The following is a 21,451-nucleotide window of genomic DNA, read 5'->3' as shown; positions in this document are numbered from 1 at the left end:
AACACGTAATCGACAATTATCAGAAGCCAAGCGAATCAATCAAAGAATGAACTTTAACGGTATGACAAAAGTGAACACATTGCATTTTATTGTTTCATAATAATATTAGAATAATCATGTCCAATGGAATACAGTACGCGGATGTGTTCGACCACTTGTTGTACTCGGTTAGTATATTATATTAAAATTAATGATATTAAAATATGAGGTTTTGGCGGTGCGCTATTGATAAATTCATCATTGTACTGAAATTATTAATAAATGCTCTAGTTACTCAAAAAGACAGGTAAGCAAAATATATTCGAGATTTAACATCCATAGTTTTACTTAAGTGATGACTTCGATAAGTATCTTTCGAAATCTTGACATTAATCGGTGAACAAATACACGACGAGATGAATATATAAATAAGGCAATCTAATATGTACAAAGCGATGCCAATGAAAATAGATTATTGGGAAAAGTTTGATTTTGAAGGAAATCTTTGGATATGCATATTACATGGAATGGCACAGAATGCCATCGAAATATTATATATACTATCTATAAGTGATAAAATGACATGATAACATGGTATTAAGATAAACTTAAAAACGAATAAACGTAAAAATTAAAAAACATTTAAAATTGACCACAGTACAATTTAAAAGAGAAAATGTTACACCGATGGGTACGCACACGGCCAAGCAAAACAACGAAATTGTTCAGTTGAGATTTGCACCGTTCGTCTATGTTTGAAAGCCCTCACTAACGTCTCCTTCCGACCCATCGAACAACTTACGTATGGCTTTATCCTGCTGTTCCTCTTTATAATGTACGCACCTGAACAGGTAACAACACTTCTTTCTTGACAGCGGTCTTCGAGAATAAACAATATCGAACTATCTATCTACTCATCTAAATACTAAAACAATAATTTTGAACACTATAAATTCTCAATGACAGGCCGTCAGATTATAGTTGGATGGTGTTATGCATTAATAAAGCGACCTGCAAACTTATTGAGGAACTGAGAATTGAAGAAATACAAATGCACCGGTGACCGAGATCAGTAAATTAATCTCAAAATTAAATATGTGATTATAAATTCTACATAAACGTTTCCAACATTTAATTAATCCACTATTCCAAATTGTTGCAAATACAATATGTTTATACAACATAATCCCATGTTTGGTAAGTATAACATGATGTGTGTGTAACTCATTTTTACACAGAATATGTTTATTGGCAGAACAAGAGCTGAAAAATCGTGAGCCGCGATATTTTTTATCAAGATACGAAATAATTTTTGGTTTGGTATATGCGTCAGAATTCAATACCGTTACTCATAGAGACGTAATTTACGCATCGGTTCCCATTGCTTAACCACTCGGCCACGAGCGTACTCAACCTGGGCGTTAAAAATAAGTATTTAGATTAGCCTGAACAAAACAAAATATAAATAATAATATAATAAAAGCTTACAAATTTTATTCATTAAAACATATTCATGATGTTTTCATGAAAAATGTGTAATTTTTGGTTTTCATAAGCTTTTTTTAAGTGTCATTTGTACTCATTTAATCTACACCTCAAGTAATATTAAACTCTTGTTAAATGAAATTCTACCAAGTAAATGTTATGTCAATTAATTGAACAAGCTACATACATACTCGTATAAAAAATATTAGTTATCAATCAATGCGAACTGTCAGTAAAACATTAAAAAAAATTGAACAGGGAGAATCATCGAAGTTTTAATAATTTATTTATCACGTCGTTTCGAAAACTCAGCATTAGGAGCGTAATACATAGATGTCAACGCTAAGTCAGTCCTAATATAGAAAAATAAACACGTTGCTCATTTTAAAGTTAAGCGTGTAGCTTTTGAATTTACGTGCCTAAGTATGACTATGCATTACGCTATCGATCTATAAATGCATAACACCATCCAATTATTAATAATAATACTATAATAATATGTTAACACATCGAACCGGCATTAAAAGATGAAAGAGCAATACAACACAATAAATAAATGTTAACAATTTAATTTATCATTCCGCCCCCATTGAATGTCCTCACATTTTTGTCAAGCTATACGGGTCTGTCGGTAGAACTTCACGTCGTATAAATACCCAACACCTCCCTTGATCCCATGGCTTTAAGGTAACAACTGTCAAATGGAAACCCGCAAAGGTAAAGTCTCGCATCGCACATTGTCTCTTCGCGTCATCGTTTCCGATGAGAGTTCCAAAATATAAACATAGTATAACCTGCCTTAAATTTAAAATAGCCTTGTCTAGCCTATGTTTAAAATTAACGATGCTATTGTAAAAACTAGTACCACTAAATCACTGATTAGTTTCATTGATCCTTCTGTCCCTTGTCTCTGTGTTTCAGTCCGTTTAACCTAATATCTTTGACGAAGCCGTTGTTGACGCCGTTGGAATAGTACGCGTCCACGGGCTCGTTTTTGGCCGACACGTAGTTGGCAGTCACGCTGCCGTTGGCCACACCGTTGCTGTGCACCGAGCCGTTTGCCGTGCCGTTGTGGTGTCTGTAGCCATTGGTCCCCTTCTTTACGTTCTCATCCTCTAGCACAGGCTAAAAAAGAAAAAAAGTACAACAAAATTTAGAATCTGTTTAACTTCACTCGGTATATTAGGAAATATTGAATAAGTAGTTTATTCACTTTTCTCATGACAGATGGTAACTGCTATGTAATGGAATTACGTTTTTGTCTATAAAAGCCAAAATAATTCTTTACATTAGTATATTATTTAGGTGTCGAAAATGCGATTATATTTAGGTAAAACTTCAATAGTATTATTTATTATAATTTTGTCATTTAGCCACTTTTCGCATTACAGGGACAATATATTTGTGTTTTTAAATAAAATTGCACTAGGTATATAGGTACCTAAAAAGGGTAAATAATACAAAAACGCATTTCAAAATTTTTATCTTAAATGTAGATACCTATAATAATAATGACTTAAATATATTTTGAAATCAAAATTAAAGTAAAAGATTGATGACTACATTCTTCTGCAAATTGGGCAAATTATTTACATACTAAAACTGATAGTCAACATTAAAACTTAAAGCAATTCGATTAGCATTTTATGTAACAACTACAATTTAAAATCATCATAATTAAGCTTAATTGGAAAAACATACTGGCGCGAATCCAGCAGATACAAGTTCAAGTCCCGTCGGGTGACGTACTTTTTTCTACAAAATGATTTTTTCTACTTTGTATATGCATGAGATGTTTTCAAATTATGTATATTCAATATATAGAATGTTACATTCTTAAATCTTGTTTCTTATTTTTAGTTAAGTTTCTTAAAATATTATCTGGGAATGTCCAGGGGCAAAAAAATCACTATTATAATTATGTAAATATTTTCATTGATTTTTAGACGATTTCGAGAAAATTAATTATTTAAGGATGACTATTTTTATTTAATATATTTTGAAATGTTTTAATTTAGGGGGCCCTTAGTCAGCATTAGACCCAAATCCTGCACACCCTCAAGAGTCCAATAAATCCACCATTGCATATCTTTATTATCTGACACGAGTTGCAGGCAAACCACATGAGTAGTTATAGACGTTTACATATTGAAATTACATACTGTACGAATTTATCCATAATAAGAAATAGATACATTACGAGGTAATAATTTTTGTAAAAAATTGTAACTAACCATGCAGGCTCCCTTATTTGCTTCCACTTTCTTTGCACCCTTGCGGGAGGGGTAACTAGATTTGTAGAAGTCTGAGAAGAGGAAGAGGAACAGAAAGCCGTGGATGGCGATCCACACCATGAACGACTTGGGATAGTTGCACTCCCGGAACAGCAGCTGCAGTTGGTGAGAGAAGATGGCAACGAACTGAAGCTGGAATTAAATAAATCCAAAATATGTATTAGATATCGATCACATAAATAAGGGACAGGCCAGCATATTGAACACAAGAAAATGTAATATAAAAGAATATTACTAACATATGCTTCCATTTTTGTGTTTAATAGGCTGTTAATGTTTATTTCAATAATACATTTATTAATTTTACTCAATGGTGAATCTTGTGATTCAGACATTTCGCATCACCTTTTCAAAGACGTTGTCACGGTGAGTGTTTGATCTCAGATAGATACATCTAGTAGTATTAGTAATTAATGTCATTCTGAAAATAAATCCGCCATGTATTTCTTAGGCATACACTTCTTATTTTACCTCAGGTGACACACATTGAGCGTAGTGCGCTTTTTTATTTTGCTTCTTTGTTTTATAATACGTTTGTTAAACACCACAACAGGCCGTGAAGCCCAATAACAGTGGTAAAACTCCTAGGCTTCAAGAATTTACATATTAGATTGTGTAAATATATTTTGACCACACTGGGAATCGAACTCAGAACTCCCGGATGGAAGCCCAGCGCCTTACGTACTGAACCACAAGAGCCGCCTTTTCTCGATAGCCTCAGGATTTTAATGGACTTGGAGGTGTCTGTAGTAGTGGAAGCAGTATATGACGTTAGGAATGACCAAAATCGCCAGAATATAATAAAAAATTTTACCATTTGGAATGAGGTGAGATACTTCTTCCACCAAATGTATTTTTGGAATCTTGGACCCATGGCGGCAATCATATAATAGAAGTACATAACAATGTGCACAAACGTGTTGAGCAAGGCGAAGAATGTACTGTGGCCACCTGTAATTAGAAACGAAATACTCTTAGTTCCTCATGTAAATGTAAAGTAAAATAATTTGTGGCTACCTCCAAATCCAAGTCGATGACCCTCATGACTTGGGTGCAAGGTTATAATTTTGTAGAATTGTCATTATCATTGACTTTGTTTCAAGACCATTTATATTGATTCATTTGAACATACAATGTCAACAAAACTCAATTAAAGCAGAATTAACAAAAATAGCTTTGTCTAAAACCATTACAACATTTTTAGTTAAATTGTGACAAGTAGAGATGTAGAAAACGTTATATAGATATGTAGAATAAAATTATTAATGATGTGATAAAAATTGGCTACTACAAGTCCTAGAATCGTACCACAGAATGCATCAACAAGATATAACTAACATATCTGAAGAACTGAGTTACAAATACCTTCTGCTTCTCTTAAACTTGGATAAAGCCGCGTTGACGCGGTCCAAGTACAATCCAAGTACACTTGGACCGAGTGCCATCCAAGCGCACTCGTATGAGACATCTTCATACTAATTATTCCTATCCAAGCTAACTTGGATGACTAGGACACGGTCCGAGTAGCTTGGATAGGAATACTTAGTATGAAGCTGTCGCTTGGATGGCGCTCGGTCCAAGTGTACTTGGACCGTGTCAACGCGCTTTAAGAATAGTTTAATTAAACAGACTATTTAGTGATTCTATTTTGGTAGTTTTGTATGTACCATTGTACAGTTTTCAAGTTAATTGATATTTGAAATTCCAACATTCCTAATTTTGTAAGATATTTAATATTTGATATGTCATTTCATTTTAAACATTTAATAAAAATTTGACATTTTTCAATCTATGAAATGTTGATTTCTAATCCGATTACAAACTATGAAAAAAATTAAAACTGCGACTTGGGTCGATTGTTCCTTGACCCCTCAACTACAGTTCATCAAACTGTCAAAATTAAGTCATACCATTTCTAGCATATTAATAATCAATCTACTTATTAATGGATGAACACGCATAGAAAGTGAAAGTCAAGAAATGATTATTGTCAAAAACATCGAGTTGACTTGAAATTGATGCATGTTTTTAGAAAATATTATTGTTGCTTTGCATAAATATCCATTGTGTTTATTCATTGACATGAATAAATTCAATAAAAATCACACACTTTATGTGAAGAAATCAAAGAAAACGTATTTTATAGCGGCATAATTCAAGGTATTATTATTAGTTGATTGTTTTATTTCAGGGAAAAAAATACATATTCAATTAGTTTAGTAATGATAATAGTAAATTACTATTGAAACAATGGTACCTACCTAATAATAATGAATAAATAAAAAGCGAAAATAGGTCACATAGGAATAGGAAACAATTATTAAATTGGTGATCTGAAACAAAGGTAGTTTGATAGCCTGCAGTGTAAATAACAGACATAAAGCAACACCAATACAAATCAAAATGGTTAGTTTTTTCACTAGAGCCTCAATCTATATTTATGCCAAAGCATTTGGATCTGCCCATAGAATGTCAGTAAGTCCCCCGGAAAAGTACAGTTCAATAAATACCATAAAAATGAGATCAAAGATCTTTACATGCCCCGCTTCTGCTAGAACGAATAATATTAATAGATAAGGATAAGTATGTGCAATTATTATTCAACACAGTTTAATGTTTAATGCAATATTTAGATTTTGTATGTTCATAAAATGACATTTCAGAACATCTAAGTATTCAAAAAATAAAAGTGATAACTTTCTAACATGGAATGTTTATCAAGACATGACATGATTATATCAAAGAATGATGAGGCTAAGTAAAATGAAATGTTGTTCCTTGGCTTGCACGTGCCTATCCGATGCCTCAAACTCTGTTGCAGTCTATATAATGTATTGTTAAGACGTTAAGAGTGTGGAATCCATGTAGATTTTAATTGTAACTCAGGTTAGCAGACTGCAGGGAAAATATTCAGCTGAGAGCCTTCGCAGAAGAAGATACACTCGAAATGGATTCAAGATCAATTCTATTATTATTTACCCGGTGCAAACTTGAGTCCCATCCAAACTGAGAAAGGCATAACACCGTGATGGATGACGTGTAGCGTGGAGACGTGGTTGCTTTTCTTTCGCAGGATGAAGAAGAGGGTGTCGAAGAACTCCGTGAATTTCGAAAAGTAATACCACCAGCAGGTCTCGGCCATCTGAAAATACATTGACATTTTATGTTTGTTGTAATAATTGACCAAAATAAAAAAAATTAAAAGATATTAAATAAAATTATAATCATTAAAATTGAGACAAACACTTTTATAGAATTCAGCATGGTTTTTTGAAATATGATTTTGAATTCACTTGGGAATTAAAATACACTTTGGTCAGTGAAGTCAAGTAAAATCTTATGCTAATATTTTACAATGTTCATACTTGACATGAAGTGCCAAAAAATGAGATTCTTTTAAGATAGCAATTAGCTGGAATAAACATGCTGTCCCCCGATGTGACATTGCACTCGCGCAACGTCCAATAAAAATTTAGCACAGTAGGTAACATGCGGTATCCCATATCAACATTGGTCAGTATGATAAAACATTTCAGTGGGTCTATTCTATACTTATCGACCGCTAAAGTGATAAAGTGATAAATATTATCAAACTTAGGGTAGGTTTGTATCAAAATATTAGCACTTATTGTAACAATTACACGAAGCTGGTTTTTATTGTTGCAATAAGTGCGATATTTTAACAGCAGCAAGACAGGTGCTGTTAAAATATAGCACTTATTGCAACAATAAAAACCAGCTTCGTGTAATTGTTACAATAAGTGCTAATATTTTGATACAAACCTACCCTAAGTTTGATACTATTTATCACTTTAGTGTTCGATAAGTATAGAATAGACCCACAGAAGCGTATTTTAATTTTAACAGCTTTATTTTTTATTTGTAAGTGTTTTCTCCAATTTTGTGGTCTGATAATGTCATCAATTAAAAATAGGAGAGTCATTAAAGGACAGTGTCATGAATTCGTATTTAAACTGGGTGATTGACTAATTTATGGATGTTACATACGTCAAAAGACAGGAACAGCATGTTCGATCTAGCTAACTGACTTCTTACATGGAGTATTACTAGATAATGTGTTATTGCTGTAAAAATTATCATGAATTACCATCAAGTAAATGCTGAATCTTTTAAAAAGAAAAACATTAAAAGTATTATATTTTAAAGATATGGAAGTCGGTGTTCGATTGCGAAAAATTAAAGATTGTTTTCTGATGTAAAATTATTTTGTAACACTAGACGCTGAAAGAGTTTACTGAACTGCTTATTGATCGAGATTTTTTCAACAGCAAAATAACATTATGACGTCGGCAGCAGATAGGATCAGAAACTTGAATTATTGTTTTTGTTATTTAGAATAATTTAGATGAAAACAATAATTATCGACTGCGACTGGCGGGACGGAATGTAGATTAGGCGTGTTCTTCACATTTATTGAAAATAACTTATAGGTTGAGTGAGTATGTCTTGCAAAAATAATTCACATAATTTTCAATGTGCGTTTGGACCTGATAGGTTAAGCAAGTGACTGACAACTAGGGAATATAAAAAATTCATATTTACTAATAACGTTGATAAAATCGGTCAAAAATAAATCTAGTATAATTTATACTATTTAAGACATTTATTGTTAATATTGTATACGTTCAATCTTGGAAATACACAAGTTTAACGGAGTAAATAATATTGTAATTTAAATAATAATGTGAATTTAATAGGAGATTGCTGTTTTTGATAGTAAAGACTTAATGAATGTATTAGCGAGATTTACAATAGTAAAGCAAATAATCATGGCGTACTTATGGCCTTTCCGCTTCATAAATCTAATTAGACAAATATGAAACTGCCGTAAAACGTATGATATCATGGTGGAATTACTTTGTTAAAAGTGCGAAGCATTGTTTTTTTCCAATCTTTTAATTTTTAATAATTTATGTGAAAAAATAAAATGATTCGGCAACCTACACATGGGTATAAATCAAACTTCATTCAAACTCAGTTTATTTCTAATGTAGTTATTTTTTATTAAAAGTATTTTTTCTGTTATATTTTCGCATTTATTTTATTTTCCATAAAAACTGATAAATAATCAATACCGAAATCCCGGGATTATGTTAATCAATCCTGGGATTCATAGGTATCGAAAATAGCACGGGATCCCTACTGACAACCATTTCTCGTAAAAATAAAAATCTGTTAAGAAACCTTTTTGTGAGGTGGCCCAGGATTGTAGTCAATTAAAAAAAAAATAATCATATTTACCCTCATGGCGATCGGACTGTTCGAATAATCAACAGGTTGACATCTAAAATCATAATGACCCCACCAGCCGCTTTGTAAATACTGAAAACAGAAGAAAAATAAACATTAGAGATACAGAAAAAACAGATAAATATTATATAATTTTTGTATAGGAAGATTTTTTTCAACGTCTATAATTGACAATAACACTAATGACACCCTCAGTAAAAGTAAAACCGTGAGTGGCGGATTCGAATCCCGCGCCTGACAAAATAACACGTGTTCTTTTCAATGTGTGTATGATCCTGAACGAGAACCGGATGGCCTGGGCGATTGGCTAACAAGCATTCCCCGTAAAAAGAATGTTATTACAGCCTTCGCGTACTTACTCTATCTATATGATCCTCTTAGGATCAAAAATGGTACGTATAAAAAATATATACTTATAAATTGTATATTGTAGATATCATAATTTATATTGCTCTAATTAAAAATAATTTTAGATGAAAACCTCTGGCATTTTTTTCATTAAATGTGTGTGATCCAGAGCAGGGACCCGATGGGTTGGGGTAATGGCTGACGAGGAATGGTTTCCTCGTAAAAGTCTTACTACAACCATAACTCCGTGGAGGCATATAATTATTTTGGTCCGGTAAGAAGCGAAAAATGTGATTTTCTTTAAATTACAATATTAATTTTGTTGAAAACTTATTATCGTTACGTTCCAAATGATCCAATTAACAAGTGTTATGATTCAATTATTTCACGTGTTGTTAAAATTTCAATAAAACCGAATTAAACGGACTATCCTTTGAGAAGTTGTCAATCATCACCATTGGGAATTTTAGCATACTAACATACTCCACAAAGGTCATGTACCTAACCAAAGTTAAACACAACGAAAATTTAAAAAAAATTATAATATCCAATGGAGATCCTCACGCAGTTTATAGATCCTTTGCTTTATTAACAAGTACGCTGACAGTGAAATTCAACAGATGTCTGTCCAAATAAAAATATGACCTTAATTTTTAACGAAAAAATGTGGGTCTGTTTTAAAACAAAACCGGTATACAATATAACTGACATTAAATGAAATGTCCGAGTACAATACGTAAGACTCGAATAGATACAACCGCGCGGCGGGCTTTCTTCGGCATATTCAAATTTCGAACAGGTTACGGTTACACATATTTTATTATATCGAGAAGAAATTAGTCAGTGCTCGCGGTTCGATAAGTTGGTTAAAAATATATGCCAAGAACAAAATATAATAAAAAATCGTATTAGCATATAACCGCGTTATTAAATTACTGACTAATATATATATATATATATAGGTATATCGCGACTGTACATCATAATATCATATTTGAAATGAAACTCAATACTGATGGCAAGGTCGGACAGTATCAAAAAGAATTCCGATCATGACAGAATTATAAAAAGTTATAAATCAATTTTCCTTAAAATCACTAACATAATATAGGTACAACAAAACACACACTATTTAATGCAATGAAACATTTATAGCAATTATTTAAGACGGTACTTTAGTGAAACGGCAAATAATTTTTAACTATAGGTGCGACGAAATTTTGGACTCGCTGGCAATCGGAGCGAACGTCGAGCTGTAAACACGTCAATTTGTTTCGTGATGGCGACGGGGGTATTAATTCTTAAATCGTGTAAAGATGACTAAAAAACGTTACCCATTTACTTGAAAAAGAAAACATATCAATGAATATATTATTATTGTTACTAATAGAACAATAAACAGAACATTAAATGGACGCATGTTGGATTTATATGACAAATTATATTTCGTTCGGCACGCGTCATTTGCACAATCCGCGCATCGCCTAGCCACGATCTTTTTAGAACATGCCTCAACTCTTTCGCTGCTGAAGAGATAATGAGATTTTAATTGCCCCCTTTAAAATGCACGTTAATTACATCGATCGGCCGCCTGGTCATTACGCGCCGTATGCGTCTTCCGCGTCCAAAGTATTAAGGCTTATACATTTTCGCGTACGTATTATGAAAATTTTCGCAAGTATAATATTACAATGTAAAGTATTTAGCGATAGTGGTAAGTACCTATATGTTTCCGAATATCAGAAATCATTGCTTAGTATTAGCACTGTCTTTATAATTTTATTTATTCAACGATCGTTATTAGAATTAAGTTAATTTATTTATAGCTATGCTATAGGTAACTAGAGCCGTCAAAAAAGTATCGATACTGATGTTGATATTTTTTGTTCAGAAATAAATCCCCCAATGAGAAGCATAATTTTATATCGATACTTTTTGACTACACTACGATACGACGGCTCGCAGCCCTGCCTACAAGTATTATTATAGACTAGCAGAGCCAGCTGGCGGTCGCCAGTCTGTCTCGCTAGGTCTTGCAGACGGCTTGACGGTGTTGGATATTAATATAATTGTGACGTATGCATAGACGCCGCCATAGTTTTCCATTCGGGATGGATTTTCATTCAACTGACAGTTTGACATTTCGCTGATTTGTCAGTTATACGATTTGCAAGTCGTCACTGCCTATATAAATTTGGGGTCATGTGCGTAGTCTATTCTGGAGTCTGGCCTTCACAATATCGTCTGACACCACCTCAGGCTGATAGGCCTAGCAGAACAGCTGGCAATCGCCGATTGCTACCACTGACATTTTAATAGAATATACTCGTACCTAATATGTTTATATATTGCACTTATTCATTCATACTTCTTATTTGCTTTCGTTGAACCAAGAAAACATATTACACATGTTGTTGGTTAGTTTTTTTATAATTTGTTAAACCCTGCCTCAACCAAACAATAGTTGTAAACAATATTATTCTATCTATAAAATATCCAAAATGATGGTATGATTTAATGGCATAATTTTAAATATTTTATAGACAGATGCGTATTATGGCTTAGTTTTCACAGGGTTTAATTGAATTTTAAAAACTAACCAACACCATCTGTAAATTGTAGCCGTTTAGTCTGTACTATATATGGTGGATTCACCCTACCTCCACACATCGCCACTACAGGATAGTCTAATTTTTCATACATTTAGATTATTGCGTTATAATACGTTTTGTTTATTCAATGGAGAAGATCCCATTAGATTGAAAAAATGTAAAAACTATTTCTCATAAAGTCTTTTAAGATACTCGTAATTACCACGGTGGCCGCTCGGCTTAAGCGTTGGACTATCACGCCGTGGTTCCCAGGTTCGAATCCTGGTTCTGACAATTACACATTTTGTTTTTCAATTTGTGAGTGAGTCAGGGTATGGACCTAATTGGTTCAGCAAGTGGCTGACATCCATTTCTCGTAAAAAACAAAATCTGTTAATACAAACCTCTACTCTGTGGAGGCTCGGACATGGTTATGGTACTAATTCAGAAACCTTTGCGGATGTTACCACAACAACTGACGAAGGTTTCATCGCAATCGGATGAATGGTATAGGGACCATACGAATAAAAGAAGATAGAATGAAGAAGAAGAATATGGGTGTACTAATTCAGAAACCTTTGCGGGTGTTACCACAACAACTGACGAAGGATTCATCGCAATCGGATGAATGGCATAGGAACCATACGAATAAAAGAAGATATAATGAAGAAGGTGGTTTTTTCTAATTTAGAAACCTTTGCGGGTGTTCATACAACCATATACCAAAATTTCATCGCAATCGGATGAATGATATAGGAACGCATACGGGACAGACAGACAGACAGACAAATAGACAGACAGACATTCATTTTTATATATAAGATATAGCCTATACTCTTCGCGCAAGTGCAAGCAATAAGTTGACAAAGTTTTATCGCAATCGGATGAACGGTATGGCAGCGCATAAAATACGAACAAACAAACAAATATTGATTTTTATATATTAGATTAATAATTACTAATGATATAAAAGAAGAACAAAGGTTACTATAATTTTATGTATAATTATTATTATAAAATATATAAACAACATTAATTTTTAATTATTTGTATTTCGTCACATTAATTTAATTTACCTACCATAATGTCATTATTAAAAGAAACATTAATGCAATTTAATTTTTATTGAGTATTAATAATAATAATAATGATATAAAAAAAGAACAAAGGTTACTGTAATTGTATGTAAGTATAATTATTATTTTTTTTAATTTATTGTATTTCTTCATATTAATTTCATGTACCCTACCTAAATGTAAAAATAATACAATTATTACTGAATCACGATAGTATGTGATACTTACTATAATATTGAGAATAACGTAATATATACCTGTATAATGTATCTAGTTTCTTATTTATTAAGCCTGACATTATTCAATTTATTGATAGAAGTATTAAAATTCTCTATGATTATTAAATTAGAAAACTCATCTTACAATAAAATGTCTTGATTGAAATTGATTATGCTAATAAAAATATCACATTTTTTCGATTATTTCTGCAAATTCTAAATTTGAATTCTGACACGTCAAATGAACTTGTTATAGGCGGTTCGCAAAAGAAAACAGTTTGACAGATAAGTGGCAGTGAAGTGGTTTTAGATATTTTCGTAGTAATTAGTGAGGAAATATGCATTTAATTCTTGTTAAAACCCATAATACGCCAATGTGGCGATTTCAGATTTGAATAGTTTTGTGGAATATTAATTTAGATTTGTGAAATATCGATTATATAGAAAGTTTTAAGCGATATTATAATTAATTTGCGGTAGATAGACAGTAAAGTAGCGAAAATGTATGGTGACGGATATAAAACGCTATTTAAAAACGATATTATCTGTAATTGTGTTGAGTTTTATCAGATTGTGCCGGATTCAAATAGAAGTAGATTCGGGACTCCAAAAATTTAAGTGAATTTCTTTAATAATCTACAAAATGGTATTTAAATAAAAAAGTTGGTGCGTTTTCCAAAATCTCTTAGGATAATAATATATAGGAGATTATAGAATATATACTGTCGATAAACTACTATCTACTAGAAAATATATACATGCAAACATAATTATTGACAGTTGCAAATAGAATATTGGTCATAGTATACTCACATATCATAATTTAAAACATATATCCATGTACTCGTATACCAAGCTTTTTACATTACCACAAAATATTGTTGGCCACATAAAATAACTACAATGCGAAATGCTCTGTAATTAAAAACGGTTTTACTTGGGTTCACGACGATCGAATCATTTACCCAACTTTTTGTTTTGATGTCTTAACGTAATCATCATAATGCCACCAATTAATATTACGATATTAATCCTAACTCTTGGATATTAAAGATATTTGCCATGTATAATTTAATACTTGCCATTATTTTACAATAATACTTGCCTTGTGTTTCTAAACTGCTTTTCAATTGATTCATTAAATTTATCAATCAAGATTTCATAGTGGTAGGCGGGATCATTGCAAATAAGAAATCTCACTAGGTAACTATGTATTGTGTAGCTCTCTTCCATCCATTATAAATATGATAACGTAACACCTACACTAAGGAACGACAATTTATTTAAAAACTGAAATGCTTACGGTTTGTTGTGTGTATGTATAATATATATATATATTAATTTGCGTGTATAATTTCGTAAATAATACACACAAAAACCCGTTTGAAGACACTCGGACACTATCATAATAGATTCAGGTGACTCCAATCAGAATTCGTGATTGATAACAAAAATTATTTATATTCTTGGCTTATTATATTATATGCCATGATGCTATACGACAGGCAGTCATTTTCGACTGATTCAACGTAGATAGTATATATATCGTTTTTAGAGTTTACTAGTTTGGCATTTGCGACTAATTACAGTGAGCATGATTGATATACCCATAAATGACTATAAATAACTGGCAAAAATTTAAATCCCTCAGAAAAAAAAAATATATTGACATAAAAGTCAACAATAATCGATTAAAAAGAGAATTAAATTACATTTTTTTTCTCATAGTCGGAGTAAAAATGTGTATAGGAACGTATTGGAATGTATATTATTAACACACATTTATTTTGCGTCGGTAAGGTTAATTTTGGCATTACAAAGACGTGATTAGGGATTGCAATACCGGTTTTAAAAATCCAAAATACCGGAATTTTCGGTATTAAGAAACCATATTCATGACTGTATAAGCGTTGACTTTAAGAAACTTTTCCTGCAGCCGGACTAATTTTCACTTGATGAACTAGCCTTTTTGAGGGCTTTTGTTAAAATTATCAATATATTCAAATTCAACATCATAAATGTGGGTAGGTACGTATGTATGTTTTTGCTATAAAAATGTTTTAAAGATATTTTAATAGCTATATTTACTGATATGTACCCACTTCTGTTTTAATTAATATTTTAACGAATACCGATATTCAATAAGAAATACCGAAAAACCGGTATTGACATTTTCATTCGGTATTGCAATCCCTAGACGTGTTTCCTAAAAAGCAAAATGTCGTATGATTTTTGAGATTTAGATCTTTTATTTAAAAATTAATGCGCTTTATTAATTTTTTTCCACTTTGCTGGAAAAACTTGACAATCCTTGCAAATAGTACCTATACTACCTATACTTCATCTGGATAAGAAAAAAACAGTACGTAAAAGTATATTAGATAAATAAACTCTAGTAATCTTGATCGCACCTGTTTTAAAAGGCGTGGAAGGATAGCGAATACCTATGTGGAAATAAATATTATATGAAATCAGGTATTTTCAATAAAATTAAGGAATTCAAAGACATTTCATTTTTACGCCAACGTGAGTGTATGTACATGTGAAATTAAATTTCACGAACGTATGTAGCACAACTTTAGTTGATACGCGAATAATTAAGATGCATTAAAAATAAATTCATACACGAGACACTAAAAAAGTAGAAAGGTTATTACTTATATACTTATTCAGCGACCAGTCAGAAAATAAAACATTTTCAATTTACGAGAATATTGTCGTCAATGAATAAAAGGTATTATCAATCTACTGTAAATACGTCATTGTCATAGACGAAGAATGTTTCTTTGCACATTGCACCAGTGCCGACGTAAAACATTGACTGCAGAGATTTTATTTCTGGAAATGCGTTATTTTGGCAACGCAAAATTTTGAGGATAGTACCGCCCTGCCGTGATTACTAAATTTCAAGGCTCGCGAACGGGAGTACGTGATGTAAGAAAGTTCGCAAAAATCCTCATAAGTATGTGAATGGACTGGATGCATAGTTCGAAATACGGACAATCTTTTGACTAAATCTAGTCATCCGGACATACCTCAGAGTAGGCCCCCACATCATGAAGCACCCCCCCAGGCTAGGACCTTTGGCGGGCCCCCTTATCTATCGCTAAGGATAAAGGCAGTGTGACGGTCTACAATAGCGTTTTCCAAACGGTGTACGCAGTAAAATTAATTTGTATATTTAGTGTTTTTTTTTTTGTATATTTTAATATTTCCATTTGAATTATGGAGTTGTCGAGATACACAATTAAAAATTGTATCGTACAGCCACATTATTTTAAATAATAACGTTGAAGGAAAATTAAAGCAAATTTGTGATGTGTGTTTATCTCACTTATCTGGTTGACTCGCCTCGCCGAGACCCTCCTGAGCTCGGCCCCCCAGGCTAGAGCCCTGTCACCCCCCTCCTTGTGGGGGCCATGTTTCAGAGGTGTAAATCGTTCGAAAGCTAGACCTAGAAACCGCTGGATGGAATAGTTAAGTTCTGCGGAAGTACATGGCAACCGTACATGACAGAGAGGAGTGGAATCAGCTTGGAAAAGCCGTCAACCAGCTGTGGATAGATTCAAGCTGATAATGTTGATGAATATATCTTTTAATTAATTCGCATTTTTATCGTAAATTTATCCTTGATATTAGAGTGTGATACAAATATCTTTGTTTTATATTAGTTTATAATTAATGAAGCATTATAATACTACTGTATTTTAACAAAATAATCCATTATAAACATATCTGACTTAATCGGATATTAAAAAATTAAGAAGTGGGTGGCGATCGTTTCCGCGTTTCGTATTACGCGGTTGCTCTAAAAAAGCAACATTATTTTCATTTCGCGAAACTTCGATAATAAATATCTATATCTCATAGAGTGACATTGAATATGAATTAAGTATTATTGCAACTTCCAACTCAATTTCGACGGTCAATCGTTCCATTCAAAAATCCATAGCTAGCTAATTCTAAATTGTAAGTTACACGAGTACGTACTAATGCTACGCAACAGTTCTCAAGCTTTTTAGTCCCCGATACTTTTTCTTCGAGAAAAAAGAAGCCGTCGATATAATATTACGATACTGTTGACTTAACTGAAATAGACAGGACGTTTAGAACAATGTTGCCAAGATGGTTCTTAATAAAATAATCGTCTTCCGAAATGCATCAATGAGATTTAAGCGAATCATCAATTACTTTAGCTACAATTACAATTACAATTAGCTACTACCTGGTAACATTCATAAAGTTGTTACTTAGTTTACTCTACATGTAGGTACATAACAAGCCAATATTCCATCCGTTTCACGTGCGACAGTGCACTCTATATCGCTCACGGATTTCGTCGTAGTAACAAATTCTCCATCACCGATGCTACAAGAGAGATTTACGAGCGTTGGGATTTAAATTCCAAGAGGCGTGGGACCGGGCTAAACGGCTTGACCCTGTGCAAACACAATCTTTCGAGACAAGGTTGAATAAGTTGTAAGTTTTCCAGATTGTATATTATACAATTAAATATAAATTCTTTTTAAGTGTACAAAATTAATAAGCCAATGTTTCTTTTATTTATTTATTTCGGAATGCAAGAAAAAACTATAATTATAGGTACTTACATATAAAAGAATTTCAAATGTTTTCATATACAAATATCTGTAGACACTTTTTATCCTACTGTCTGTACTAATTGAAGAACGAGTATCCTGCAGATAGGCTTTGATATCAAGATCAAGTTAAATAGGACACGCATAACACGATCAGACCATTTTAAAATCGATTAATCACGATTTGCATAAAACCGCGGATCAAAATAAATAGAGAGTTATAACTAACGTTTTAATGGGTATTTTAGAGTATATGCTTCATAACGTTGCACTCCGGCTCTAGGATGAAAATGGTGTAAGTAATATATTCTAAAAATAATTTTTTTGTATATATTATTATCTATTTATTTATTTATTTATTACTACATTTATATTAATACAAGTGAATATCATTTGATCTAATTTTATGCGAGGTAGGTAATCAAGCAAAGAGTAGCAAACGTGCAAAGTTATAAAACGTATACTCTACCAATGTATAAAAAAAAACTATTAACAATAATGAAAATAAATAAGGATTCGAATAGATATCACGCAGGTAGTTAATAACATTTAAAAAAGATAACGTAACATACAATGCAATCTTATTCAAATACCTCTTAATTGGATTGATTATTTTGCAATAAAAATCGATCTGTTTTAGACCCGGATACTTATTATGAGTGGCATCCAGGAGGTACCTACCTACTTACTTAATTGTTTCATAGGAATACCAAAGTACAATTATTTTAAATAGTTAATTAAAAAAATACCCCGTACCACAGTATATAATTAATATTAATATTACATTGAAATGCTGGTCATCATTGTACAACATTCGTGAAACTAGACTAGAGGTCACATTATATTATGTGTACCATAGATATATACATGCTTAAATGTATACACTTGATCATGAATAGATTTTCTAATATTTTAAATTCGTTTTTAATTTTCAAGGGCACTGAAATGTTATTGAATATAATATATAACTAGTTCAATAATAATCATAATAATAAATATAATGTTAGTTATAAACATAGGAAACAAGATACAAAGCAAGTTTCGTGAACATGCATCAACTTTTAATAATTATAGGTTACGGATGATATTCACATTTAACAGTCTTGATGATCAATAATTAAAGCAATGGTTTTAGAACATTTCCATTTCACGACGTTGTCATAGGGATTCCAATCCCGGGATCCCGAACTATTTTCGATACCTATGATACCGGGATCGGTAAACATAGTCCCGAAACTTTCGGGATTGATTTTGTTTATCAATTTTTATGGAAAATATAACAGAAAAAAAATACTTTTAATAACAAATAACTACATCAGAAATAAACTGATTTTGAATGAAGTTTGATTTATACATGTGTAAGTTGCCGATTCATTTTATTTTTTCACGTACATTAATAAAAATGAGAAAGATTGGAAAAAATAATGCTTAGCACTATTAACAAAGTAATTCTACCATGATCTCATACGTTTTACGGCAGTTTCATATTTGGCTGACTAATTAGATTTTTGAAGAGGAGAGTCCATAAACCATGGTTTACTTTACTATTTTTAATCTCGCTAACCCATTCATTAAGTCTTTACTATCAGAAACAGCAATCTCATATAATAAATGTAAACACTCAACACAATATTGATTCTACGAAATTTTATAAATGATAATCGTTTAAATTTGTAATAACATAAATGAAAAATTTCACAGAATATTTACGATTCTGGTAACATCTGTGATATAAATTTGAGAAATAGAATAAATAAATCAAGAAACATTTAGTTCGACGTTTCTACTAGAAAATGCAATTTTGGAGACCCACTGGTCACAGGAGGAATCACCGGATAATAAATAACCATTTTTGCTGCCTTACGCAATCGTAACAGCATCAGAAAAAACTAAATAAACTAACACTTCATGCTTTGGTATTACTTCGGGCATATTATTCAAAATAATGCTTTAATTACTTAAATCTTTATTTTTTATTTTAATTGAATTTGTATTTGTTATCTTTTCATAAATAAATAAAACTGTTTTACTCTCACATTATTATTTATATTACGTACAATATTATTTACTCCATTAAACCTATTATTGTATTTTCAATATTGAACGTGCACAATATTGACAATAAATGTCTTAAGTATAAATTTAATTACACTGGATTTATTTTTGACCGATTTTATCAAATGTTTTTTGGATATATAAAAATTTAATAATAATTATCGACAAAATGCCAATCCCGGGATCGGATTCCCTACGTTGTAATACATATTTCTGAAATCTTGAAATCGAATTATCCGACACAGTAGTTATCTCATAATCCAGTTCTACGTTGAGTTTTCAGCGTTGTTTTGATCACAGGGCTCTGTTATCGCCTCTAGAAAATAGCCACCGAAGCACACGAATCTATCGCTGTGACCGTGCATCAGCGTATTGAATTTCCTAGAATTATTTTAACTTTAGAATATCCCGTAGCGCCCCAAAGCGAACCCTCTATATAAAACAATAAAAAAGCTGTCTATTGATTCTTTTGTCTTTTTCGTTTGAAATGTTAAATAGACCGCGGCTATCCTAAGATTACGCCATGGATACCACATTTACGGACATAAACAACATGACGCCGTAGCAAATTGCAGCCACATATTTTTATTTAAATAATACCGATACAAATACATAATATTATCAATATGTACTGATATTATTATCTAGATTCTAGAGAATGATTTCAGACGTTTCAAAAAAATGTGTTCATATTTCACACTTATATAATATTTAAGGATACTTATGTATTCACGTGTGTATATTTAAAATAGGCAGTGAGTAGTGACATCTATGTAACTACAATGAAATCTCCGGATTATCCATGATAAATTTTATAGAAATAACAGTATAGATATTAAATAGTATAAGTACATATTGTCAAGGCCGTATATAGTCAGGCCACGGCACTAGATGGCGAGGTCCAATGCATGACCGTAGATTTTCGATTGCATATTTCGTTCATATTAATTAATGTAAGTATTACCATTTTTTCAATATGAAACAATCACCATTTTCTACAAACAGTTTACCATATTGCCATCGAAATTCACAGTTTCGTGCCGCGGCCAGAATATTATAGTAGTACCTACTTGGTACATGTCCATTTTACAACGTTTTTCTTAGCTCGTATTCTTGTTTGTCCGGTGGTTGGTTGTTTATCCAGTACAAATCTTGCAATCGATTTTTAATTATCTTCCCGACTAGCTAGACATTTGAAACTTTTAGAATATATCAGAACACGATGCCAATGCATTCTTTTAATACTTTTAGCCATCTTTAAGCAGAATTGAATTCATTTTCAGTTATTTCTGTTTTGTATGGAAAGTTATTTCAGAAAAATCCGTGAAAAGTAAAAGACTATTATTGGTTGCTAAGGGAAAATCAAAATGAAATGTCAAAATGACATTTCAGTATTGTATATTTGTTTGTCTTTTATTTACTTCATATCGTCTCTATTCTGGCAGAACACACTAACTGGAGAATACTAGTTTTGAGTAATGTGACTTTGAAGTTGTTAAAATGTTTGAAATAATGGTCTATCATGTGAGTTTATTA

General features: G+C 31.9%; 1 protein-coding gene across 2 annotated transcripts in view; it reads right to left on the bottom strand.

Annotated features, from left to right (window-relative positions):
* Positions 1-1,293: 1,293 nt before the first annotated feature.
* The window catches only part of LOC147067724 (very long chain fatty acid elongase 7-like), a 198,936-nt gene continuing 178,778 nt past the window's right edge, over positions 1,294-21,451 (bottom strand). The window contains exons 4-8 of one of the 2 annotated variants that reach the window (XM_085952869.1): positions 9,021-9,101; positions 6,738-6,900; positions 4,573-4,709; positions 3,699-3,890; positions 1,294-2,589 (exon numbers count right to left, since the gene is read on the bottom strand). In XM_085952869.1, the coding sequence (XP_085808995.1) occupies positions 2,350-2,589; positions 3,699-3,890; positions 4,573-4,709; positions 6,738-6,900; positions 9,021-9,101 (813 nt within the window). In that variant the 3' untranslated portion in view covers positions 1,294-2,349. The remainder of the gene's footprint in view (positions 2,590-3,698; positions 3,891-4,572; positions 4,710-6,737; positions 6,901-9,020; positions 9,102-21,451) is intronic. The other variant, XM_085952867.1, reaches the window with a different exon arrangement.

The sequence above is a fragment of the Rhyacophila brunnea genome, unplaced genomic scaffold (genome assembly GCF_057557595.1).
Source record: "Rhyacophila brunnea isolate RB1 unplaced genomic scaffold, BYU_Rbru_1.0 scaffold_3, whole genome shotgun sequence".
Lineage (NCBI taxonomy): Eukaryota > Metazoa > Arthropoda > Insecta > Trichoptera > Rhyacophilidae > Rhyacophila > Rhyacophila brunnea.
The sequence above is the reverse complement of the archived record's forward strand: the minus strand, read 5'-3'. Positions and strand labels throughout refer to the sequence as shown.